At 39.4% G+C, this 26809-nt stretch overlaps 1 protein-coding gene across 6 annotated transcripts in view; it reads left to right on the top strand.

Annotated features, from left to right (window-relative positions):
- Positions 1 to 26809, top strand: part of cadm1a (cell adhesion molecule 1a) — a 455295-nt gene that overhangs the window by 326108 nt on the left and 102378 nt on the right. For all 6 annotated transcript variants that reach the window (XM_005458478.4, XM_003453705.5, XM_005458479.4 and 3 more), the window contains one exon: positions 5341 to 5487. In XM_005458478.4, the coding sequence (XP_005458535.2) occupies positions 5341 to 5487 (147 nt within the window). The remainder of the gene's footprint in view (positions 1 to 5340; positions 5488 to 26809) is intronic.

Here is a 26809-nt window from a genome sequence, read left to right on the forward strand (position 1 = left end):
CCGTTACACTGTTGGTCTCTTCATCTGTCCGGCGGTCAAATGGATGGCAATAGTGCTTTTGTATTTGTGTCTAAACGCACGGGCTCCTTTTTTAATGGAAAAAGCAAATTAAGTGATAGATTTAAACATTTGGAGGAAATGCATTAAGTGCAGCTCAGGCTAGCAATTACATATCACTCCCACCATCTCTGATGTGCCATTATCATAATGTCTGTTTCAGTTATGAGAGTTGATCTCCTACTGTTGTCATACTGTGCTGCAGGACTGTCAGTGGTAGCTAAATGCACCTCGCTAAAAGCTTCAGTGTGAGACTTTTGTTTGAAGGCAGGGTATCATTAGTCCTTTACTCCTACCCCTCACTTGGTAATCGTGATGCTGCAACACTTGTCACACTTCTTGATGAGTTATCACACATCAAAAAGGGCTTACGGGCACATTATATAAATCCTTCACAGGTACTGAAGAAGCACACGGCCAATCTGCATATTTATTCCACGATCACCTGAAGATACTCTGATGCATATGTCACGGTGACATCCAAACAGCTGTTTTAGGCTCAAACGGGTGACACGGTTATGATAGAATGATCAAAACAGACGGACATTTTTTTTTCTTCGTTTCACACAGAAGTAAATACTTTTCACGGGACAAATCACTTCAAGTTGGGACTCAGAAGAGCAGGGAAGCAGAAAACTTTAAGCACCTGAGAATAACTTATAGATTTGAAAGTTATTGTTATTTCTCCTTGGTTCTTCACGGTGACCTTCTGACACACTTCCCTCTCTAAACATTTGAGCAAAAAAGAAAAAAAACGTCACGTTCTAGATTTTTACAGCCGTTGTCCACTCCAATGTCAGGACTACTTTTCTAAAGCTCCTCTGGCGGTGTCGTAGATGGCTGTGGCACATGGTTGTTGTTGGCCATTAATTAGTGTAAAGCTCCTCCACCTCCCTGCACCGTTTTCCAGCATGTCAGACTTGTTTATTTTGCACAACAGGAACAATTAAGCAGCTGACAAGACAGCCACCGTTTGAAGTCCTTCCTGCTACTTCCAGTGACTTACAACGCAAGTTAGCAGGCACCTTGCAGCACCCTGCTGCTGCCTTGTAACCTTCAGCGGATGTCTTGAAATGCATTTTGTAGTACGCAAGTCGTAGTAGTATTATCATAACCAGATGCCCACCCTACCACCCACCTCTGCAACATCTTTGAAAAATGAGGTTCGGTCTTGAATATTAAAGACAGTGCGGTTCATTTATTTAGGGCTGCGTTCAGGCCACCGAGGGATGCTGATTTGAATCTCGTTTGTTAAGCTGTCTATCCTTATCTGTCAGCATCAGAGGATGCAATTTCTCTCTTCCCACCTCATCCTCCTTGTCTTCTAAATGGCAGGGATATTTAGAGGTGCTTGACAACTGAGGCATGCAAATTAGCAGTTGATGTTTCCTGTGTTCTTTTAGTTTCCTTCACTGTTCACCCCCCCTCTCCACCCCTGAGTCGGCCCTTTTAGCCTAACTGAGAAGATATATTCGCGATTCTATTTTCATCACCATGTAGGAGGGAAGTATGGGCTGGTGGTGGTGATGGTGGTGGTGGGGGGTTTTCAAACACTTTATCCATAGTTTCTCGAACTGCAATCAGGGTAATGGCAAAACAGCAGCCTCCTTTGTATGGCTCGTAATGGAGGAGCAACAATAGCGGCGTTCATTTATTCGTGCATTTTACATTTGTTTAGCCCCGCATACCGATGTGATGTATTCATATACAGCAGCAACTTAGCACATTATCAGCAGCTCTCATTTTGAATTAAGCATAAATTCAATAATTATAAAAATAATTTACTAGAAACTCCCAACCCCATTAGGAAGTTGTAGCCTCTTATTAAACTGTTTATAATAGCTGTCATATTTATTAGGTGCGATGCTGCTGCAGTGTGATCCTTCATTAAATTAAATTAAAACTAATCAAAAGCAGCATTGGCCAGCAGAGACTGGTGATGATGGTCTCAGATTGCACAATATCAGGCTGAAAATAGTCCGGTCTGACATATGTCGGGCGTCAGGCTTGACAGTTTATTGTTTTATCTGGTCTAGTGTGTCCCAGTGGAAGAAAACCATGCATCTTGTATCCTTGCTGACATTCAGGTGATGTGCACCATGCCAACACGAATTCAGATATTCTGTGGAACGGTATAGATAACGGAGTAATGTCTAAGGAGATGTATGCAGTGCCATATAGCAGCAAATGTTCCAGGCATGCACACCATCTGCACTGTGAATCTATAAGTAAACATTGATCAGTTACTGCACTTTCCCCAAAGGCCTTCAATCATGGCGTGTCTGCACTGAGTTCATCTGAGTTCACCAGTGTACAGTAGCAACTTTACAAAGAGGCTACCCACAGCTACTCTGCAGAAAGATGCATGAAGTATTTATTGTTCTGTCCTTAACCGTGTCAGCACAGAAAAAGTTTGGGCCGTGTTTTTTCAGTCTTACATCTCCTGTGTGTCTGATATATATATATTTATTAAAAAAGGCCTCACACCTCTGTTCCAGCAGAGTACAGGTAACGTTTGAGGTGCAGGCTTCAAGCTTGTCACTCCCCACACATATATGACATATAGAAATTTGAGAGTAATGAGTAAATAACCACCTGGTTACAGGTGGATTCTGTTGGCATAGAGGGGTCAAAAACAGGAGACAAAAATTCAGTGTATGTCAGTTTTGCAGTTTCAATATAAACCACCATATAAGAGGGTGTGTTGGGTATATGATGTGAAAGGAGTGGGTGTGTATTAAACAGTGCAGTTCGAGTTGAACTAACTGAACTACCTCACAGACTTCTCTTCATTTTTCTACTCCATTTTCTACTTTTGCACAAGTACTACATTTGGCTTCGAGCACTTCCAAAATGCAGGTGACCTACAGTCAACACTCTGCCTTAATGCCCCTTGTATAAACACAGAGATGGAGTCATCAGCACTCGCTGCTGCTCATGATATGCTTCCTACTGTATAGATCCAGTGTTTGTGGTCTTGTTATAAAGGAAGGGGTGTAGATGTAATGCCTTCGAGTGTCCTGAAGGCTTTTTCGCTCAGTCTTAATGAAAGACCATCATTAAACTTTCAAAGGTAACCAGCTGGAAAAGTCAACCAAATTTTGAGCAGAAGGTTTGCTCTTTGTGCTAAGTAAGGTGCGGTTGCACTTACCTTTAATACACATCATGCTGTTCACTGTCCAACAAGACAATTTTTCATTTTTCTTGTTGGCCACATTCCTATTCTCACAAGCTGATGACTTTAGTCATGGTGTTTGACTGGGTAAACAGGTTGATAGCCATGTGTAACAACAGAATAATACAGTTAATAAGACTAAAGCTAAATATACCTGTAAACTGGTCGGCACAGGCCCGTAATCCATCAGGCCCTTGTACTTGGTCAAGCCCAGTTGGCTTCTGTATTGTCCTTTGCAAACCAGGCAAAGAAGCTGCTGAGATTTTCAGCCAGCCTTGCATTGTTGCTGGTGGTTTCAGGCTGTAAATTTCTGCTTTACTATTGATAGACTGTAATGAACTGGAACTCTGTCTCCGTCTGCTGTGGATGGGAGTTGAAATTGAATATGTACTCTGTCTGAAGTTTGTGGTTATAGCCCTTATGTGCTTCTTTAAGTTGCCTTTAGCTATACTGCCAGTTATAGCTGACTCAAAGCCACAATGCATAATGGAGATATGCAGGATATACACCACATGAACAAAGCCATCTACACATTACATCTACAAGAGCTTCTCAGCAATGGAAACCCATCTCATGAAGCTGTGGTGCACAGTTTTTGTGCTGTGCTTAGTACCAGCAGAGTTTTGTCAACTTTTACACACTATATACTTCAGCACTCAGCAACCCCACTCTGTAACTTTACATGGTTGGCCTCTTAATTGCTGAGCTATCTAAATGCTTCCACTTTGCAATAATACCACTTACAGTTGATCGTGGAATGTGTAAGAGGTGACTCGTAGCTCTGCTGGGATCCTGTTACGACACTCAAATTCAGTGTTTGATTTTGTACACTTGTAGGGATCGGACTGAAAACAGCTGAATCCAAAGATTAAGAGCTGTGGCCCAGTATTTTTGTCTATACAGCATAGATAAAATGTTTGACCATTACCTTGCTTTTTGCCACTTCCCAGTTTTAATCAGAGGCATTTTTTTTTAAAGTCACGACTGATATTTATAAACCGCATCATACTTGCTTGGAGGTGTTGCATGAACCCTGTACAGTGGTGACAAATAAAATCCCTTAACGTAGGTAGGAGACAGCAGCTGCAATTAAATCTGTGAATCTTTAAGTTTAACAAATGCATATTTACTGTAACTGGATATTGTAATGCAAGAAATGACATTTCGGGGGGAAGCAAAAATGTTGTCAGAGATTATTCACTATCAACATTTTTTTCCCATTTGCCAGATGTCTTAATTAAAAACATTTCCTCATTATGCTAATGAAAAACTAATTTGATTACAATTATGCTTCCTTAAAAATGCAGCTACTGTTGCAGTACAATGTAATTTCTAGGAAACAGGTTTGACAAAAGTACATTAATGTGTGCTCCTGCAGACCCTTCCACACCTCTACCTGACAGCGCTTTATTCTCTTACAGAAACATGACTATCATATTGAAAAAGTTAGTTATCCGTTTTCCTAATTTGTTGACTTCTTCTGTATTTTGACTTCCTGTTATTGTTTGTCCATGGTTCCATTCAGCCTGGAGCGTCCAGTCATGTGTGTGTGTGTTTGTATCTCACCAAATAAAAATATTGCGGGGATGAACATAACTAGCACCCACCACTGACAAGCTGCCAAGTGCTGGTTTTGTAGTAATCATTTAGAAATAAACCAAAGCCACTCAAGGTCCACCATCAGCCACAACAATAGATGCTACCCCACAGCAAAGTCTGGGACATTATTACTGTAGTTTTTCAAACCAAGTAGCTACAAAGAATCCATTTTTCATTCTTCAGGCAGAGATATTGCTTGTGAAACAAGGAAGCGCAGAAGTCTAACTGGCTACTGATGACCAATGACGGCTGTGACCAATTTTTCACAGCCCGTGGGCTTGCTGAGCGGTTTCCCAGCTTTCTCAGTTCTGTTTATTGGACACATATTAAACTGGCTTGGTCCACCACCTGCTGAATGTTGACTCATTAAATATTGCATTACACTAAAACAGTTGGTCAAAAAAAGTAGAATTACATATCATCTGTTCGATATTTGAAGATCTATATCTATAGCTATATATATACATATGCTAACGTCATTTCTGTGTCTGTATCTTTGTTTTGTCCAGTGGTGAGTCAGAACCTGGTGACAGATAACGTGACCGTGGTGGAGGGAGAGATGGCGATCATCAGCTGTCGGGTGAAGAACAATGACGACTCCGTTATCCAGCTGCTCAACCCCAACAGACAGACAATCTACTTCAGAGACATGAGGCGTGAGTGTTGTACAACCTTGAATGACTTCACTGCCATTCTTTATTAATTAGCCTATATTTTTGTGTGTTTGAGTGTGTTGATGTAAGAAAGTAAATTGACTTTTTTTCTGAAAGAAAATCAATTAGTGAAGCAGCTGATGCCTATTTCAGTTTTAAATGTCAGCGTTTTTACATTACAATGCGACGTGCCAAAGAGAGTTGTCCGTTCAGATAATGAGATACCAACATGAATTTAACGGGCTGATTGGACTTTATTGTTGCTAAGTATTCAAGCATTGGGTAGGATCAGGCTTTTAGTTTTTATAGGGTAGTGCAGTGGAGATTTTAGATATTTAATAACTTACCTTTCTTTCCATTTTGTTTGAGCTAGCCGATTAGCCCTCGTGATTACAACTAAATCCGGCAAGACATGGAAGAATTTGTTTTACACAACTTTTCCATGAAAATAAAGGATTTTTAGTTTTATTTTGAAAAGGGAGGGCCTTTTGGGATTTTTTTGAGCCTATACGTGTCACTTCCAAACACTACCTCAAACAGAAGTGGGTCGAAATCCAGGAAGCGCTCCTTCTCAGAAATAATTAAAGCTAGCTTAAACTTGTTGGCAGATAATTTCAGCAGTAGTGTTAGACTTAGTTGTGTGTTTTTACTGAGGAAATAGAGATGCTAGGAGACAATCTTGTGTATTTTGCGGTGTCGTATTGGAATGATGCAACAGCAGAAATATGAGGCTACAGGCAGGAGACAGTCTGTGGTGTCACGATAAAAGGCATGGAGCTACAAAAAATTTCTCCAAACCTCAAAGTGATGGAGGTATTAAGACAAGTGTAGTCATAGCAAAGTAAATGACTAAGTCAGGTTGTCCATTTAAAGAGAGCATTTATAAAAACAGCAGTATTTTACATTTTCTATGTGCATCAGATTTCATGCCAGAAGACTAGGGTGTATGACGCATGGGAAAATCAAAGATCATTCATGTTCTGCATGACTAAGATATACCATGCTTAGACAGCTTCTTGGTTTTTATTTATTTTGGAAGCCTTTATGTGGAACATACAATACAACATTATTAAGGTATTTTTTTTATTTTTCAGAAAATTAAACAATATAAAGTGATCCCCCTTCCCCACTGTGGACCTCAGTGAAATTGAGTTCAGCACCCCTCCTTTAAACATTCCCACTGCTGTGGGAAAAAGTCAGTGAACCTTCAGATTTAATAACTGGTCAAACCTCCTTTGAGAAGGAAACACCTCAAAAAAGTGTTTCCCATGGCAGCATATCAGGCCTATACAAAGTTCAGGAACAATTCTTCTTCTGCTGTAGGACGTGTGACTGGCTCTCTGGATTTCTGGTCTCTGACTGTGTTAGACTCATTGACTACTCCCCGAAAAACATTTTCTTTCTATATTAGATTTACCAACATGTTTCGGGTCATTGGTGTCTGGTCGCTGCTGCATTACCCAACTTCACCCTGTACCCGAGTAAGCAATATTTTTAGATGGAGTTTCTTAAAGACTGGGTGTTTCTCAACCATTAGAAATGGTTGTCTGAAATCACATACCCCAATCACTTATCGAAGAGACGTCTAACAAACAGCAGCTTTAGCTGATGGAAGCTTGTTTGCGTTCTACAGATACTTTACTGGTTTTACAGCCTGACATCATCCTGAAATATACCAGGATGGTTTACTGTTAACTACAGGAGATGCAAATTTGCTTAGATGAATTTAACTGGATTGCTATGTAACGTAACAGCACAGGATCAAGACCACAATCGACTGCTGACAACTGGCTGCACACATTTGTAGTCTGCTTTATGGGTGTTTGAATTTAAGGTGCCAAATAAAATTGAATTGAATTGCGTATCCAGTTGTAATATACAATTAATTGAGTGCTATAATAACAAAATAGATTGTTTGTTCATTATTGTAACTTATGATTATAACCAGGGTAAATTTGGCAGGTTGGATGTGGGGGGGGATTATCAGACAGATGACATCCTGCATGGGCAGGATGATCAGGAACGATTCTGTTCCAGCATTTCAATATAGAAAAGAAATGTTGTGTGTCAACCAATCTCAGCAGTGGCATCAGAATTCTCTACAAAAGTGAGATTTGCAGATGTGTCTTTCATCTTGTTGAACTGCAGCTAAGCACCTGACTACTCTCTGCAACATTCTGCAGAAATTACACACATGGTTTGTTGGCTTTGCATACTAACGCCACTGCTGTGATAGGCTGATGGAGAGGAGCAGACACACTCCGGTGTGAAAAGATTAACCCTAATCTGACCCTCTGACCCTTCACTGCATCATTCACAAGTTAGAGCCCACAGTTTGTGACGCATTTGGGTTTCACCTGTTTATTAACTCTTTCAGAGAATGAATTGGGTCGAGAATTAACGTCCTTCCCTGTACAAAGATTTACAGATGTGACTAAAAATGGGCGATGCATTGCAAACAGCGCTCATGGAAAAGTAGAAAAAGTCTGCTTTTAAAGCAGTTTGTATTTAGTTTTTTATGTAGGAATCTGCCACAGCGGAATATTTATTAAGCCCAGTATTTCTTAAAAATTAGGCACTTTGTGCTGGTGAAATTTGAGCTTATTTCATATTAATTATTTTTCATTGGCTCTTCTGACACGGAGAGCAATGTTAATAACATGCTCTTTTATTTCATTTATGTTGCATGTGATGTACTAAATAGCATAAAAAGCATCCAGCGATGACGTTGTGTGACATTAATTAATATTCTTCTTACATTATTTGCATTTCCGGGCAGCTACTTTAAGTTTGACCCACATGTCTGCAGCCAGATTAATAGAGAACGAAGTTAATATAATCCACCATGTTCAGCTCTCAGCATGTCTGCTTCAATAAAAGCAGCTCATACCCCTAAACATTTAATGACCTGTGTGTTTATTCTTATCCTCCCCAATTATCGTGTCACAGCTCTAATTAGCCGTGTTTAGCTGGACATATTCTGTTCTCTCCTCTGTTGTGCCAGTTTCTTTGTGTTTTTTTAAGCCACCATGCGAAATGGTGACCTGCTCTTAAAATACACATTGCTCTTAGCAGCTTTCATAGTTTTCAAGCTGTATCTTGGAAATGACTGTTAAAATGCATGTCATTTTATTAGCAGTTTACATTTAAAAAGAAAAAAGGACGACGTGGACCATATCTGGTAGAATTTTCATGTTAGCAGCAACAGCATGTTTTGTATGGTTACACTGAGGTCACTTAATAAAGTCGCAAAATTAGATTTAGCATTCATCATGTTGGTTAGTCTGCTCTAAAAGCAGGCTACATGCTCCACTTTGTACAGCTGTGACACCACAGACTCTGGATGGCAATAGATCAAATGGCTGCTACCACCTGAGGGAATTTGCCCCTCTTAAATCATTACAGTTGGTCCGGCCCATGCAGCTTAGTCGTTCCATCACAGACGCTTGTTCAGGAGAACAAATGAGCACGCAGCTACTGGTGAGGGACAATGACGTCTGGTAATTATTATTAAATATGGTGTTGTCAAACTGTCACCAAGAAAAATGCCCGGTTGAGTCAAATGGCCTTTTAAGTATGCAGCTAAATATTGCATAGAATTTGCCTTAAATGTAATTTCAAAGGAAAAAAGTGATCTCTAGAGAAATCTTAAAGAACAATCTGTGCGTGAAGTAAAATGTCTCGCTCATTAAATAGTTTTGTAGCCTCTGAACAAATGCGGTCCCCTGTTGAGAGCGATGATGGCAAAGCAATTAGCCATGGAGGACAGGTAGAATACCAGCGCAAGCGGTATATATGAAATGATGTCGTTTACTAAACACACACACAGAGGGATGATAGATAGTTTGGTGTTCACATACAAAAAATCAAACCAAAACAGATAAATCGTGCTAGTAAAAATAAGTCTAGTCATATCAGTTTTATACTGTATGTATGGCCAATTTAAACCCAGTGAGCTCCATATAAAAACACTTTAAAATCTAATTATTACATAAATAATGGATTAAAGTTGTTTAATCAATAGCTGCCCTGACTGACTGCTTATTAATTACTGCTTTTTTCCCCTTTTACTATCAAACACACGCTGAGGGAAGGCACAAAGAGAAAGGGGCACAGATAGTGAGCGTTTACACTAGAGCGCACCAAACGAGGACTTTGCTGAGAAAACTGAGAAGAAACACATCAATAAGAAAAAACTACAGGATAGTAAGAACTGAACTGTAACCTCTAATTGCCTTCACTGCTTTAAGCCTAAAACTCCTGAACTGAAAATTAGCTTCCCTCCAGCTCTGGGTGAAGCAGTTAAGTTTAGGAAAAGATTCTGATCTGGATTCCAGCTTATTTCAATTTAACTCCAATGTATTTTTTAAAGTCTCTTCCCAACCTTAACCGAATGTTTTAGTACTTTTATTACCTTATGGTTTACAGACACTAGACTTGAACTTCTGGTGACAATTTTGGAAATTAGCAATTTCAAAATAATGTTTATTCATACATGTAGCGTATAGCGCTGTTCAGTATAATGATATATATTGGGTGACCATATGAAAACGTCTATCGTTTCATATTACCTGTCGTTTGTTTCGCGGTCCCCAGCTGTATAGAAACTCCGTCATGCTAGCTAGCATGCAGTACGAGTTATTGTAACTGACTGTAAAAAGTCAGCACAACGAAAATAAACTCCACCTAAACTTGGTTTATATCTGACCCAGATAGACTGCAGGTCATAACTTCTTACCTGAAGTTCAGTTCACCTGACGCTCGGACCGGCGGCCGCCTCGAGTCTCTCCTTCTCCTGCCTCCCCTTTACCTCATCCACCTGCTGGCCTCTGTGGAAGCTCCGCCATAGACACAACCAAACACATCGGCCAGCATCTGGCCAATCCACCACCTTTCATTGTTTATACCGTTCCAAAAACAACAACAACAACAACAAAACCATCGGCCCGTAAAAATGAAAAATCACCATCGGGCATACCGGCTTTTCCCGGCAGCACGCCATGTAATAAATACTCACAAGGAAAATGTCGGCTGTTACAACTTATGTCTAAAAATGTATAGTTTTACGCATTGGTCAAAACACTTGACTCCAGGTACACGACGCCAAGCTGAAAACACTTCACCCAAGTCGAGTTGCCCGAGATTCACAGAATTTACAGAAAATGTAAATTTTCCTTGTGATATTTGTCGTTGTCGGGACGATAAATGTCTTATGAGATTTTGGTCATATCGCACGCCCCTAGTAGCGTAGTCTCATAGTATATTTATAGTTTGGTGCCACTGTGCTAACTTCTGCACCACCACGATGCTTAGGCTGCGTTCAACCAACTACATAAAGAAATTTGGTTGACATTTCTGTATCTGTCTGTCTGTGTAAGTAATGCAATATACTATATTTTTTTGGTCACTCTATAAGGCACACATTTGCTTTGAAGCCTAATAATTAGCCCCAGGGAGCGTATGTTTATGTAAACTCTACTTGTGAGGACAGAAACTGATTTAGTTTTATTTCTGAGAGGATAAGGCCGCACGGATGACATGAGCTGTAGTTTCTGGTGTCAGAGTCCTCTGCTTTCCATGGACAGCCATCAGTGCTGACAGAGATGCACGGCTCTGTCGCACTCGAATCACTTTCAGAAACAAAGAGCGTACAGTGCAATCACAACAGTGCTTGTCGTCATACCTGAATAATCAGAGCAACAAGGTAAATGTGTCAGAGGACAACCATGAACATTGCTTCACTCTAAATTACCTGAAAAACACAGTCATTTGCTTCACCAGTGACATGGAGTTATTTTGGCAACTATTCCACTCACTTGCGCTCTCAGCCTGACCCATACAAGACCGGTTGTGTGTGTGTGTGTATCACTGTGTGTATCTAACCTTCCTCCTACACACTGGCACTGAACAAAGATGCATTCTCTAACATTTGAGGCAAAAGCTGAGTGAGCGTTTGAGGAGAGAAATTAACGCTCTGTGTCTTTCTCACAGTTCGATCATTGTTCCACCACATGATAATCTAATACTGTAATTAAAGACAAAAAAGAAAAACAGCTAACTTTGCAGTTGTTAATTTCCAGAAGGTTTGTGTATAAATAACTGCTGCTTCTCAAACAACAATATAATGCATTAATGCTAAGATTTATGTATTTATCACCTCGGTCGCTGTGGGATTCAACACAGTGATGTTGCCATGCTAACAGGAGACAAATGCAGTACCTAAAATTATCATAAAACAGTAAAGATGATGCACTGATGTGAGAATGATGCAGCACAGTGAGATAGTTGAGGCTTCAGTCACTCAGACCTAGAGACCAGTCCCTGACCCCTGACAGCCTCTTGTTGCTAGGGAAAAATACGTTGCTAAGATGTTGCTGGAGGTTGTGGTCTTTCATCAAGTGGCATTAGTCACAAATAGGTACAGTACTACTACAGTACTACACCAAAACCTTGTTATTTTCTTCGTCACTAGCAGATTGTCGCAGTCACCTGTATTTAGCAGAGAAGACTTGATTTATCTGCAAACACTCACAAACTTGAAAACCTGAAAAAGTGCAGATCACACTGGAAACAAAGAACATTCATCTTAACCAGTGTGTAACCAGTGTGCTTCAGAAAGCACACTTTTATTTTACAGGAAACTGGTGTGCATTTCCACTTTGTGTCACATTTTTCACAGTTTCACAACCACTTGGCGAGTAGTTTGCAAGTGTTTGGAGTCAAGTTGGCGTGCAAACTGTCAGCTACTTCCTAAACTTTCTACCAACCAAACAATCACTTGGAGATATTTGGTGCAGCTCTGCATACCTTGATGCAATCAATTTCACCCACCAACAGGCAGCAACCACTTGCCAACCATTCAAAAAACACACGTTTTTCTCCTTGTGACTCATGGTTGCCAGGGAGCCACCAACAAGTCTCTAGGTCTGTGTGGCCCAATGAATGGGTAAATATAACATTTAGCAGCAAAAGGAAGATAGCAGCTAAATAAGTCCAAGAAACAAAAAGAAAGAATTAATATTACTATTACATTCGTCCGATGGAAAAGACAAACGGCTTCTCCTTGTTTGATGGCAGTGAGCTGTTTTTGCTAACATGTAAGTCATGAGAACTCAGGCTAATAAAAGACAGAAGTATCAGTAAAATGTCCCTTTGTTACCTTCGTTGGCTGTATTTAACCCTAGAAAAAATTACAGTGCACAGCTCACACATTGTGTGCACTGCCTTTTTGATATTAATTATAATAATAACTTTATTTGTACAGCACTTAAAAAAACTGAGTTACAAAGTTCACCACAGTTTGAATAAAAGTCACCATTAAAGATAACTAGGCATGTTTGAACATACAGACAGTCTAATCAGGGACACCTGATTCCCAAGCTAGCTTCAGTCCAACACATCCTGGGTCTGACGTTACAGTTGGACGTCTCTGAAACACCTCAGCTAGGAGGTGTTTAGGAGGCATCATAACCAGATACCCAGGAGGTGTAGTGACTACTCTGAGTCCCTCACAAATAACCAAAGCCCTTAGCTCAGCCACCATTCAGAAGTTAAATTGCACCACATGTGTCCGTGATCTCATTCTTTTGGCCACTACCCAGAGCTTGTAACTCTAGTGAGGGTAGGAATGTACATCAACTAGCAAATTGTTTGTTAACAGTAAAATAACCCTTAATTATAGTTTAATTAACAATTAAATTATAGTCCATTGGTCCATTTTTTGTTAATGTTCCCCTTTCCTTATTTCAGTGTGAGCAGTCAGGGTGCTTTATACAACTTGCTTCATTGACTCATTTTTTAATGGTTTTTCTACAGAAGTGCTTACAAGTTCAAATATCAGTGACCTCAACTTCAAGCTCAGAGGTCAAGTTTTCAAATAGCCCTTTTCAAATTAATACCATAGGTATATCTACAAAAAAATCTCAGACGAGTTTGAATATAAGTGACCTTGGTCTTGAGGTCAGAGTAACTTTTCTGAAAATCTTGTGAATGTGGTAACTTGAGAACATGTTGATGTAGGATTTTGAAATCGATACCATAGCTTTGTCTACTAGAAAGCTGAGGGGTAGCACTGGTGGTTGCCATTATTTTTTTTTCTGTCAGACACACAGAACATGAGCAGATTTGTGTAGTTATGAGTCTTAACTAAGATACTACAACAACGCAGTTTAGAAATAATCTTGTTTTACTGTCACAAGTCATGGATGAATCATTTACACCCTCCCCAGCTCTGCTCGGATCAGCCTGATGTTGTGTTTGTGGCTTTCTAAAAGTCTGTTACCAACAAGAAAATTGCAGCGTGCCCCCTGGTGGGCAAACTGTTTAACATCAACATTCGTAACACAGTTGAAGGGTGTTTTTACTGTTTCTATTGGCCTTCCAAAACCTATATATGTGCGAATAGGTAAGACTGGCTGATATATCAGTGCTGCCAATATATAGATTTGGCTTTAGTTACTTTTTGTAATTGCACATAAAGTTTCCCACAGCCTTCACTATTTTATTTCAAAGTTGGAAAAAAAGAAAGGTTCATACATCAGCTTTGCAAATCTAGTGCAAACCTGCATTTGCAGTGTGTAAATCCAGTTCTGTTTATTTTTTGGTGTTTGTCTTCAGTTAAGACTCTATGCATAAACACAAACACACTGTTTATATACACTCATTACTTAATGGTTTATACTTTATGACTCACCAGAGACATCCAAGCACCCGGTGAGGTGGAGTGCCAGGCCCTCCTTCACATTTACTACCCCCTCCTCATTCATCGCCTTTCAAAATGCACCTTCTATATACTATACAAGGGCACGCTCGCAGAAAGCCCTAATGCGTATGCTAAAGCGAACTTGGTATTTATCTGCTGTTGTGCCGAGCCACGGTGAGCTGACTCCCACAAGCTGGCTGTCAAGGGCAAGGTGTTCGTCTTTGACGCAGGCTCCTTGATCTTCTGTGATCCCTCCCAGGCATCTTCGCTGCAGCTGCACTGCTTCATTATGACATAACCTCCACTAGGCAGCTTCCAAACAACATTGCCCCCTTCAAAATATCACATCTGCCATCATAGTCTGAATTCGCAATGGTGGATTATCTTTGTGAGTGTGAGATGGAAAGCAAGAAGGAGTAAAGAGACAGAAAAAGAAGAGTGCTTTGAAACTGGCTCCAGTTACTTTTAGCGAGGAGCCTGACTATTGGTCATCCTTCAGTTACACTTTATGTTCACCGAAAGCAGCTCTTATGCTTTCTGTAAACATTTTTACTCAGTTTAATCAATTTCATTCAAGTGGAATCGAGTGCCATGAGATGCAAGTGCTGCGCTGCTTTTCATTTTACATCCCTGTCTCTGCAGCTCTGCAGAAAAACACTGTTTTGTACATTTTATGGGCTAATTCAGCAATTCAGTGTTACGCTTCTATAATACTGGGAGACACCAACAGGCCAGTGTCTTTTGGTTTCTTATTTTTGTCAAGCTTCAGAATATATCACATGAACCTAGACTTTCATGAAGCCCCCTCTCCTTGGCAAAAGCAACCATTGTCATCAGGGGTCCTCTTAACCTCTGACGGTGATTACCTGAAGTCTATTCCCAGTGCTACTTTAAATAATAAAAACCAGTCTAAAGATGTTTGAAGAGTAGCATAAGAATGCTTGGTATTTGACTCAGTCTAATCTACAGTAGTTTAGTTCTGTGCAGAGTAAAACATACGACCCTTTAGTACAGACTGTTGTTAGCATCTAGCATTTGCACAGATATTTCAATGAAACAATGACATTTTTATTATGTGAGTGCTGCTGTGCTCCATTCGAAGTCAGCAGTAGTAAACACACAGCTGGCAGGTTTCTGCTCAAACTGCCTTATGTTTTATAGGAAAATATACATCGGCAACAGCTAGTATCACACCTGAATTGGGAGTTTTCAGCTCATCGAAAGGCTGTTATCAGTTATCAGTTCCACACATAAAAGAAGACAGCGTGCTCTACGTTTTAGCCAGGCTGTTATCCATTCACTGTAATGAGTGATAAAAAAAACCAATGCCATGATTATGTAGGAAAGCTAAATCTGGTGGTAAATGTTGGCGTAAGCTAGCGACTGTGACTTTATAAGATCTGCTTAATTAATGTATTTTTTTTCTCCTTTGTGCCTCAACCTATCCAAACTGTTAAAAAGATTAAAAGCCAAAAAAGTCACGTTAGAACATTAGACCATTGCCACTTCTCTGCCGCCTCTCTCTTCTCCCAGTGCAGAATTGTGTTGCCGTTTTAACCTTGAAGCACGTTGTCCTTTTCTTTGGTTCAGCAGGGCAGAATGACTGATGCTGAATGAGGTAATAACTATCTACTAGGAGCCAGAGGAGGCCACTTATGGGTGATATCTGGGGCTGATAACAACTGGAAACTGCCATTCAGGTGGCTGATAAGATTTTAAATAGGTGATCACTGTGCCAGCAAGACTTAGATATTGCACCATTTTTGCATTATCTTATGAGAACTTCACCATTGTCAGAAAGAAAATGCACACTCCTTTAATTAGCTTTTAAACATTGATGTATTATTTAGAATTATTCCAGAATTGACACTGATATATTGATAATTAGGAGGTCTGCTAGGACCATTGGTGAATATCTGGAGGGTAACCCTGTAATGCATGTCACTATTTCTTAGACTAATTAAACAGACATCTTACCCCTACCATAAAACTTACTGTCATAAGTGCATATCTGTTTGGCTTGAGGAACAAAATCTAGTAATATATGTTGGGCTGCCTGTTCTTCCCTATTCTTTTCCCAAATGCTTCTGTTCATGAATCTACTCATACATGCTTCCATTACCACTCACTAAAGCAAAGACAGTATGTTCTACTTCAAATATACACCTACCCAGCTACTTGTATAAAAGGGCTAAGAAGAGCGTTCACGCACACACAGCCTTGTTCTCCCGTTGAGGATCGGTACAGTTGCAGCTTCTTGAGCAGTGGATGATTTTTCCACTGGAGGCTAGCAAGGTTCAAGGTAGAAGGCTTTTGTGACAGCAGCTTAACAAGCCAGGTGAAAGTACAAAAGTAAACCCAGAATACCCCTATGCAGCTAAATTGTATTGTAAAGCTGGAGTGTTGGATCATACCTAAAAACAAGATATACGTATATACTTAAATATTACAAAAATACACCTGCAATATATTAGCCAGGTAACAAATGAAAAGTCAAGTACCATGCTTCATTAATGCATTGAGTGTTGACTGATCTCAGTGTATAATTTCCAGCACCAGCTCTACTTAATACAGTAAATGTTATACTTTAACTCAAACTATTTGTATGTATTCCAAGACTGAACTAGAGAAAGGGGAATCAAGCCTATTATGTATTACCTTACTGTTACTCTTATATAACATAAATACAGATGATCATTACTGTTTTGTTTTTTTTGTTTCTTTTTATTTTAGAGTCCAAAACAACACCTTTGAATTCTTTTAAGGTGGAAGCAAGAGTAACAAAACCCCTCCAGTAAAATGCAGCTGAGAGGTGAAGTCTGTGAGAAATGGCAACACTACACAGATTTTTCAGCAGGACTCGTGTTAGTTATGACCAGGAGGATCAATTCAGTCCTTATGTAAAAAGGTGGACATACAGAATTGGAGGAAATCAGTTCAATGCAATGTACTGTAACTTTATTTGCAAATATAAACATTTCATTATATTTAAATTACACATTCTGTTTTTCAAATGAGTTTTTTTCATTCTTCTTAAACAGGTAGATTTGTAACCATTTAACACATTAGTGATACTAATGTCATGCTTAGTATTGTTTTATGTGATAAAAATATACAGCAGAAAGCTACATTCAGCTGCTCCTTTATTCACAAGGGGTCACCGCAACAGGCAGCTCGGCTTGTTTGATTTTCTTCTTATGCCTGAGGCCCTTCCTGACACAACCCCAAAGGGATTTGTGTCTTTTCCCGGGATAAAACCAGGGAGCTTTTGCTCGTTAGGCAGACGTGTACGCTACAGTATAGAGCCTCTTCTGAGCACATGCAGTACAACTGACAAATAACTACGTATACAGATACCACTGTTCATTTCAGTCCAAACTAATAACCTTGTTATTTCAACCCAGTCTCATTCCTAGAGAATCAGATACTGCTGTTTGTAAAAGAGGTCCTTCAGACCTCGCTCTGCTTCAGAATGGTCAACATTTGCTTAAGGCGTGACAGCCCAGCCCTAACCCTGACTCTAGTTCTAGGCGAGTTCTAGTTCGAGTCTTGGCAATCAGGGATAAAATCCTAAATGACAACATAAACTATTTTTTCACACAAAAAGTCAGTTTTGCTTCTTTTCTCCCAAATACAGGGTTTGTGTTACCAGGGTTAAGAAGAAGTAACTCATTATATTCATCTTTGACAGAGATACATTTAGAGTGTTAATTTCAAGGAGACACAGATGGATGGAGTCCAGCTGAGACGAGCTGCTTCACAAGTCTTTCAACACTCTGAAGTTTTTTAAACAGCTCTTCACAAAGTGCATCTGTCTTCAAATATGCAAGATCATTATACGTGCATTGCTGTCTTTCCATTCTCTTAGAATGAACATGTTGCGAGGTGGGTTTCTTTTTAGACATTCGTGAGACTGAATAATTTGGGGCATTCCCAAAAAAATCAGTTTACAATATTGATACTCCACATTTCAAGTGAGGCTGGTGTGGTAATTTCAGCCAATTTTCCCATTAAGTGGTTAAAGAAATACAAAAATAAATGAAATGTATAATTAAGCTAGTCATTTACAAGACCAGGTACAGTTAGGTCCATATATATTTGGACACTTTTTTTTTTTTTTACCAGTTTATTGAGACATGGACATAATGTGTAGACTCCCAGCTTTCATTTAAAGGTATCCACATTGAAATTGGATGAAGTGTTTGGAAGTTTCAGCTCATTAATAGGTGCCACCCTCTTTTTAAAGGGACCACAAGTAATTGGACAGTTGGCTCAAAGGCTATTTCATAGGTAGGTGTGGGCAATTCCTCTGTTATGTCATTATCAATTAAGCAGATAAAAAGCCTGGAGTTGATTTGAAGGGTTGTGTTTGCATTTGGAACATTTTGCTGTGAACAGACAAATGCAGCCAAAGGAGCTCTTTGACCACATGTGAAACAAGCCACCCTTAAGCTGTGAAAAGAGAAAAAAAACTATCCAAGATACTGTTACAAATGTACGATTGGCAAAATCTACAGTTTAGTAAATCCTGAAAAAGAAAGTGATGATGAACTCATTAAAGCAAAAAGACCTTGACGCCCTCGAAAGACAACAGTGGTTGATGATCGCAGATTTATTTCCATGGTGAAGAGAAATCCCTTTACAGCAGCCAACCAAGTGAACAACACTTTCCAGGAGGTAGGCATATCAATATCCCAGTCTACCATAAAGAGAAGACTGCATGAAAGTAAATAGAGAGGGTTCACTGCACGATGCAGAATAGAAAGGTTAGATTGGACTTTGCTGACTTTTTTAGATTGATGTTTTTTAGCACTGTTCTGGAAAAACATTCATTGGACAGAAGAAACCAAGATCAACCTCTACCAGAATGATGGCAAGACAAAAGTACGGAGAAGCCGTGGAACAGCTCATGATCCAAAACATACCACATCATGTGTAAAACACATGCAATGGCTTGGGCGTGCATGGCTGCCAGTGGCACTGGGACACTAGTGTTTATTGATGATGGGACTCAGGACAGAAGCAGCTGACTGAAGTCTGAGGTGTTCAGAGACATACTGTCTGTTCAAATCCTGCTAAATGCAGATGGACAATGACCCAAAAACATACAGCCAAAGCAACCCAGGAGCTTATTAAAGCAAAGAAGTGGAATAATCTTGAATGGCCAAGTCAGTCACCTGATCTTAACCCGACTGAGCATGCATTTCACTTGTTGAAGACTAAACTCTGGACAGAAAGGCCCACAAACAAACAGCAACTAAAAGCCAGTGCAGTAAAGTCCTAGCAGAGCATTAAAAAGGGGGAAAGCCAGCATCTGGTAATGTCCATGAGTTCAAGACTGCAGGCTGTCAAGGGTTTTCAGCTAAGTATTAGAAATTAACATTTTATTTTCAGTTATTTAATTTATCCAATTACTTTTGAGCGCCTGAAATGAAGGGATTGTATTTAAAAAATGCTCACAATTCAACCCACTTAATTAAAGCTGAAAGTCTGCCATTCAACTTGTTTCATTTAAAAAAAATGTTGTGCTAATGTACAGAACCAAAATGATAAAAAAAGATGTCTCTGTCCAAATATTAATGGACCTAACTGTATTTGTTTTTTGTTAATATTAAAAATAATGTTTCAATCTTTAGGTGTGCTAGCAAATAACTGCCAGCTAAGTATTTAACTTTGTTTTTAGCATAAATAAAATTGTGGTTTGTATAAAACAGATATAAAGAAGAGTGTTATAAACGGGAACAGAGCTGGGATTTTTAGCTTGATGGGAAGAAATATTTTAGTGGCACTGAAAAGCAGCGTCCTCTATTCAAAAGCAGACGTTACTAAAGTTCTTTACATGATTTTGAGGTAAAGAAAAGACGATACCAATGAATTTAAAGCATAAATATATTAGTAAACTGAAAATAAGAAGAAGGTCAGCGGCATCACAGCGAGACTATGACTGTTAACAATTACTGAAGTAATAGACTGGATTTAGGTGGTGACAAAAGCTAGAAAGCGTGGACTTCACCTCCTAGAGTGGTGAGGAGGCTGGTTATAAGAGTGTAATTACCCCCGCCCCACCCCGTCTCGCCCACTCTGACACCCAATAATAAAACTTTGATGTGCTCCTCTCAAAAAGTAGCAGCAGCCACTAATCACAATTGATTGCAGCCACTTAGGCGAGGCACACTCATCATCTCCCGCTCTCTCTGGATGGGAGTCATCCTCGGCAAAGGCTGGAGAAGAAAAACTATTCAAATGAAATGCAGCAAAAGAATGAAGATTAATCAAGAGAGGGGAAAGAAAAAGCAAGATGAATTAAAATCACGCAGTCAGCAGAGGTGAAGAGGGGAGAAAGAGGCAGCAGAAGATATGTACAGCCCAGTCTTCTACTGCTTTGTATTAAAGTTTCTTTAAGTCTCATCCACTCTAATTTTATCTTTGCATTGAAGCGTAGCAGAAAGCCGAGATCACGGCTGCGTGAGGGATGACCTTTTACAGCCTTTTTCCACTTTTCCCCTATTTGAGTATAATTTGCTGGCTGTTTGTAATAAATATAAAACACGAAGTTTATATGTTTTAATAACTCAAGATAACCATCTCAAAAACTAAAGAAAATTAAGGAAGTAGATAGTGTCATAGTTCAGTTGTTAACAATGTAAATGCACATATTAACAATTCTTTGCCTATGGCTGTTTATGTTTCTGTACATGCAAGTAGACAATAGAGATACAGCAGCAAAACAGACTCTGAGGTCACCAGAGTCCATTCATCACTTTACACTGTAGATGTCACAATATGAGGAGTGCAAGATGCGGGACTCAGGAGGCCAACTCTCATCCACAAAGGTTGAGCCTTTAATATAGGCTATAGCAGAAAGTCCAAAATAACAAAGTCCAGAAGGTGAATAAACAATAATCCAAAAAGGAGTGAGGAATAACGCAGGGCTGGAAACAGGGAAGAAACACTGTGCACAAACACTGTGACAAAGAGTAAGGAGAAGACAGGGCTGTTACACGCAGAGGGCTGATTAGATGTAATGCCCAACGGGAGGGTAATGAGACACAGGCGAGAGTAATCACACACAGGTGAAGACAATCCGGGGAGACTCACAGCAAGCAAAAATAACACAGGAAACCAAGGAAATGAACCTTCAAAATAAAGCAAAAATGAAAAGTTGGATACAGGCATGATGTATGTAAACAACCCAACAGGAAATACATTGAAAATGAGTCAAGGAAACACTGAAGGACAAACACAATCATGGATAGACATGGAGGGAACTTGAGCTACTACTAACAGATACCAACACATGGACCAAAACACAGGATGCAAAGTGGAACTCATCATAACAATAACTGTAAGGTAAAACAGAAATCAAAGGCTCAAATATGTCATAGCAAATAAAGCTTGTGGTCTATTAGAACACAGAAATCAAACACAGAAATAAGAACTATAAACACTTGCAGTAATCATAAAACCTCGGCAGAGGTTCAAATTACTCACCAGCAAATTCAAAATCACAAAACTAGACACATCCAAAGAATATCACAGCAGGGGTCTTAGGTCGGACCATCCCTCAGCTTACCGATTCTTCTGATTGTACGAGAAGCTGGCCTTTAAATGTATATTCATCCCTGAATAGAAAAAAGGTCAGGTTTGTGATCAGTATCCAGAAAAAAATCTAGTGAAAATCCCTGCCTGGTGTTTCAGCCTGAAAACAAACCCCCACAAAAGCATCAGTGGTTAGCTTCATCACATGCATATGTTTTCCTGAAAAGTCAACTTTTGTGGCAACAACAGTTAAGACGATGACGCATTGTAAAAACATTAGAAGTCCCTTCCCATATGTCCTTGAATAACATCAAGTTCTGCATCACCATCAGCCTGTGAGAGGCATTTGAAAGGCACTTTGTCCTGTTCAGGTTAAAATGAGTGCTAAATGTACTGTGCCATACATGCACAGTACATTTAGCACTTAGAAAGTATAAGTGCTGAATGGTAAAATGAGTCCGACTGAGGTTTCAGCAGTACGGGGTCTTATACGGACATTATGGAACAAGCTCAGACTTTTTCAACTCTATCTTCCAGTACTCGTGTTCCACATGTAGGTTGAAAGTTATTCTAATTATTCCTCCTCTGCACGGCGTCCACGAAGCAAAGCCTGTGTCTGCACCATAAAAGATGACGACAAAATCCAAAGTACGGCTGAAGAGGGGTGTTTTGCTTCACTCTGTGGTGGAGAGTTACAAAAGCGTTTTTAAATAGCAGTTTGGAGAAGAGTGATTTCGGGGACGACCTATTGATTTGGCTCCCTCAAAGACTGCTCAGTTCACCTACCTATAAATCTATCAATTTTGCCTTCACATTGCACTAACGCAGCATTGTTTATTGCTTAAGCACTCACCATTTACTCTGCTCTTTCTTTTTACTAGTTTCCCTTTATGTGGAGTGGAGAGGGGATCACACTAACAGTAGTATAAACATGATCTCTAATGAGAAGTGGTGCTATAAGGATTCTGGTTACTTTTTGTTGTTGGTTTGTAGACCAAGTGATATCCATCATTTGGAACTGAGGAGACTGGTTGCGTGCAGGAAAGATTAAACTCTTTATTAGGTTTAAAAAACACCAAAAACATATACTTTAAAGATATACCAATTTTTTGAAAGAAAGCCAGATGTGAAATGGAGGTCAGAGGTCAAATGTGACATGATATTTGGGTTTCACTAAAATTTAGAATCCCCATATACCAGGATCATTTCCTAATTATTTCCTATACAAAGAAAGGCAGTAGAGTTTTAAGCATAGTTTTAAAGATAAAATGTGTTTTATTCAAGTTTGATCTTATTTGACTGCGAAGAAGAGGTCAGAGGTCAATTGTGGCATGATATTTTAAATACACATATATGGTATTTTCTGTGTGTTGACAGTACACATCACGCTTGTAGGAGTCATAGTTTCTAAGCAATAAGGCTTTTTGTCCATTTTTCACCCATTAAGTTGACTTTGAAGACATTGGTGCATGTGAGACATTTTTGTCATGCGTTTTGCATTTTCCTGTATTTGTGTCATTTTGTATTTGTATTATGATTTATGTATAAGTTCACTTTGTTAGTCTTAAGTTTATTCTATAGGGTCTACATATCCTGTTTTGAGTTTCTTGTATTCCCTGTTTAGTTCTTTGGTTATTTAGCAGTTTCCCCCTTGTGTCTCCCTCTGTGTGTCAGTGGTGTGAGCTCATGTGCATCGTTTCCCCTCCTTGTGTTTTATTCCGTCTTGTTTATCTTATCCCAGCTCGTCATGTCCTTTCTCTCCCTCCAGTCTGCGTCTCTGTGTACTTCCTGTTTTACTTTGACAGTCTCCCGTCAGTGTACGTCATCTTGTGTTTGCTCTTCCACTCCACATCATGGTTATTCGTGTCAGCTGTGCTCCCCGTGTGTTCTCGCTCCCCTCATGATCCTTCTGTGTATTTATGTCCGTATCATGTCCTCCACCACAGCTGTGCGACTCTCCCTGTGTTTCCCCGTGTGAATGATCATTAGAATTTCCCAGTTTAGTTTTGTGCCGTTTTGCCTTTTTCCAGCAATAAAGTTGTGTTTTTTGAGTTCACGTCCTGCTTCAGTGAGTCTGCATTTGGGTCCTCCCCTGCCTGCACACAGCGATTCATGACACATTTTAATAGATTGTTAACATGACGCCACTCTACACCTCTGAACCCATGTTTTAGAGATGAACAAAAACCTTCTTTTTTTTTACTTTTTGGAAAAAATAAAAAAGTTGTTTTTAATATGTGTCCGTTAGAATGATGATGTAATTTGTTTGTTCTTATAGCCTAGGTTTAGGGTCATCAGTGATGATGACTTCGATCTCAAGGGATTATCTCAGGGTTGACTGAAATTGGTACGAGTATTTCACTCATTTAGATTTCTAAATCTGTCCGGCTAATTGAACAGGATGTCAGTTTATATCGGAAGCCCCAACATATTGGCTGCCGTCCCCACAGGCCAAGTCAGAAGACAATAGCCTATAGTTTTTCATATTGCTATAAACTTAACTTAAAGTGGTCACAACATACTAATGAATGGGATTCATTAAAGCCACCATGCTGTTAGTTAGCTCTAATTAGCATGCCCAGTGGCACTGCACTCAGCAGCTCTTAAGAGGGAGGTGGAAAGTCAGCTTCCTCTTAAAGTCTCCTTGGCTAAACTTCAGGACAGCTCTACTGTACGCTCTTATCACTGCTTTTAAATTAGCTCAATCACCATAAACTGCAAAAACAGATACATCAGATAATTTACAGCCTTTCAGGGTCTGGACAGACATCTCTTATCCAAAGACCTGACTATCAATTACCTTTGTCGGGCATCTGTGATGTCCCTGCTATGCTATCAGATATGATAGAACAAGAGAAGGAGGACGGGACAAAAAGAGCATGAAGATAAAAGGTCACTCTCTTTTCTGCCTGGTACACAAAGAAAAGTGAAATATGTATTCCAGTTTGCTGTGATGTTACAATAAAAGGACCGTCTGCAGTGTTTCTTGGCTTGCCTTGTCTTATTTTTTTTTTTCCCTGAAATGTACCACTGTGTTCAGTCCTGCTGTGTTAACCAGGCTGTTCTCCGTCATATGCCCTTGCATCTCTTTGAGCCTGCAGTATTGTTGTCCCAAACCTTGAGCATGGGGAGCTGTCCTTGCCAAAGTGCCTCCGTTTTTCCTTTCATTATTTTTCAGAAAGTATTTATTCACTTCATGCTTACACGGCAACGCCTTAGTTAGAAGTGACACATAAGAGGATTAAGAGATCTTTGAGAAATGCTTTTATGGAATGGATTATATCTGATTGGCACGGGTTTTTAAAATTGTTGACGCACCAGATTTTTCATTAATTTATGGATGTTTCAAAGTATCCACAGCATAAGATGTTTCGGGTTTTAGCTAAGCTTGGGTTGCTTGATGGTGCATTTCTGAATCCAGGCATATATGTTTAGGACTGGGTTTTTTGTGTCGTTGCAGGATATATAAAATTTTCTGATGACATGTTTTTGTTTCATGGCTAATTACTAGCTCCTCTTATTTGGTCAGATGGATCGGTGTTGTGCTTACCGACTCTCTTTCTACGATTTGAGCTGCAGTATGCAGCCAGTATGAAGATTAGCTAAATTCATTTGTTTGCATTTTTTTCTACACGTGTAATCACCGAAAATAACATCACGTGTGGGTAAGACTGATCCATCTGAGCAGTTTCCCAACGAGTTTAACATTAAATGTCTTTGCTTTACTCCACATAATTGTTCTGCTCTGGTATTGGTCATGTTCTGATCATAGTCATGGATCTATGCATCCGCCTCCCATCATGCACTGTGATTACTTTTACTGCTACAAAGCTTTGTCAAACTAAACTGGCATTGTCCTGAACCCAGCCGCCAACCACTGAACATTTGGTGTGTGTATTATCGATATATAGAAAGTACCAAATAGAGATTTAAAATATCATTTCACATTTGACCTCCTTCAAAGTCAGTAGACTTTAAAGATCAAAGTGATAATAATGCTATATCGAGTGATTTAAAATGACAACATGTTAGTATTTAAATACAAAAGAAATTGGATACACTTGTAAGTTTCCTGCAGTTTTTTGCTGTATCTACCACATACTCAAAGTTATGTCAAGTAAATGTGTTTCAGCAGGTAAAAAAACAAAAGCCTGCTCTTTACACCTGCTTTTACTGCACTGAAAACTTCCTAAAATACATTTAAAAGAAGATACAAACTACGACACTATTCCCTTAACAGTAACTCCTCCCCAGAAAGTGAGCAGCCGTGATGAAGGTTTGCTGCTTCTTTTGTTTTTGTTCTCATAGCCCAGAGTTAAGCCTATCAGTGATGATGACTTAGATCTCAGTGACACATATGTCACTCACTGCTGACCATAGCATTTAATCCATGTTGTGTAAAAAGTTCAAGGAAAGCATCTAAAGGACGAAATGTTCAGCTGACAGCTGAAATGCTGCTGAAGCTAAAATTGTTCTAAGGAGACTGCATGTTGCTGTTTGGAGGGACAAAGCAAAGGAAGACTGAGCAGACATCAGAAAACAAATGGCTTTATTAGTTTAATTCTACAGTTGTTACACCATATCTCTTCTTTAAAGCTGCGCTGACACACTCGGTTGTCATTTGGACATTGAACTACTGCTCCTCCGTACAGCAAAGTCCAGGTTTATACTGATGATATCGTGTTTTATATCCTCTTAAGATTTAACACTTCTTCAAATGATATTTTGTTTTTTAGTGACCTCCAGAAACCTGGATTATTCTAAGCTCCTTTAACAAATAAATTGTTGTGTTTCCTCAGTGAGATACATTACACTGCCATAAATATTTGCATGCTGGATTGCACTGACTTTCTTTCTTTTTGAAACACAAAACATTGGCTGTTAATACAAAAGTCGCTTCTTCAAAAAAGAAGAACATGTCTCTTCAGTAACAGCTTTGCTTCCAGGTGTTTTTTTTTTCCTTTGCATCTCTGTATTGTATCATGGGTGTGTTTGAATCTGGGAACATTTAATTCAATTAAATCATTAGGATTAGATGCTGACCTCTCATTTTAATGAGGGCTAACAAGGCATTTGAATGAGCAA

This window comes from Oreochromis niloticus, linkage group LG10 (assembly GCF_001858045.2).
Source record: "Oreochromis niloticus isolate F11D_XX linkage group LG10, O_niloticus_UMD_NMBU, whole genome shotgun sequence".
Taxonomy (NCBI): domain Eukaryota; kingdom Metazoa; phylum Chordata; class Actinopteri; order Cichliformes; family Cichlidae; genus Oreochromis; species Oreochromis niloticus.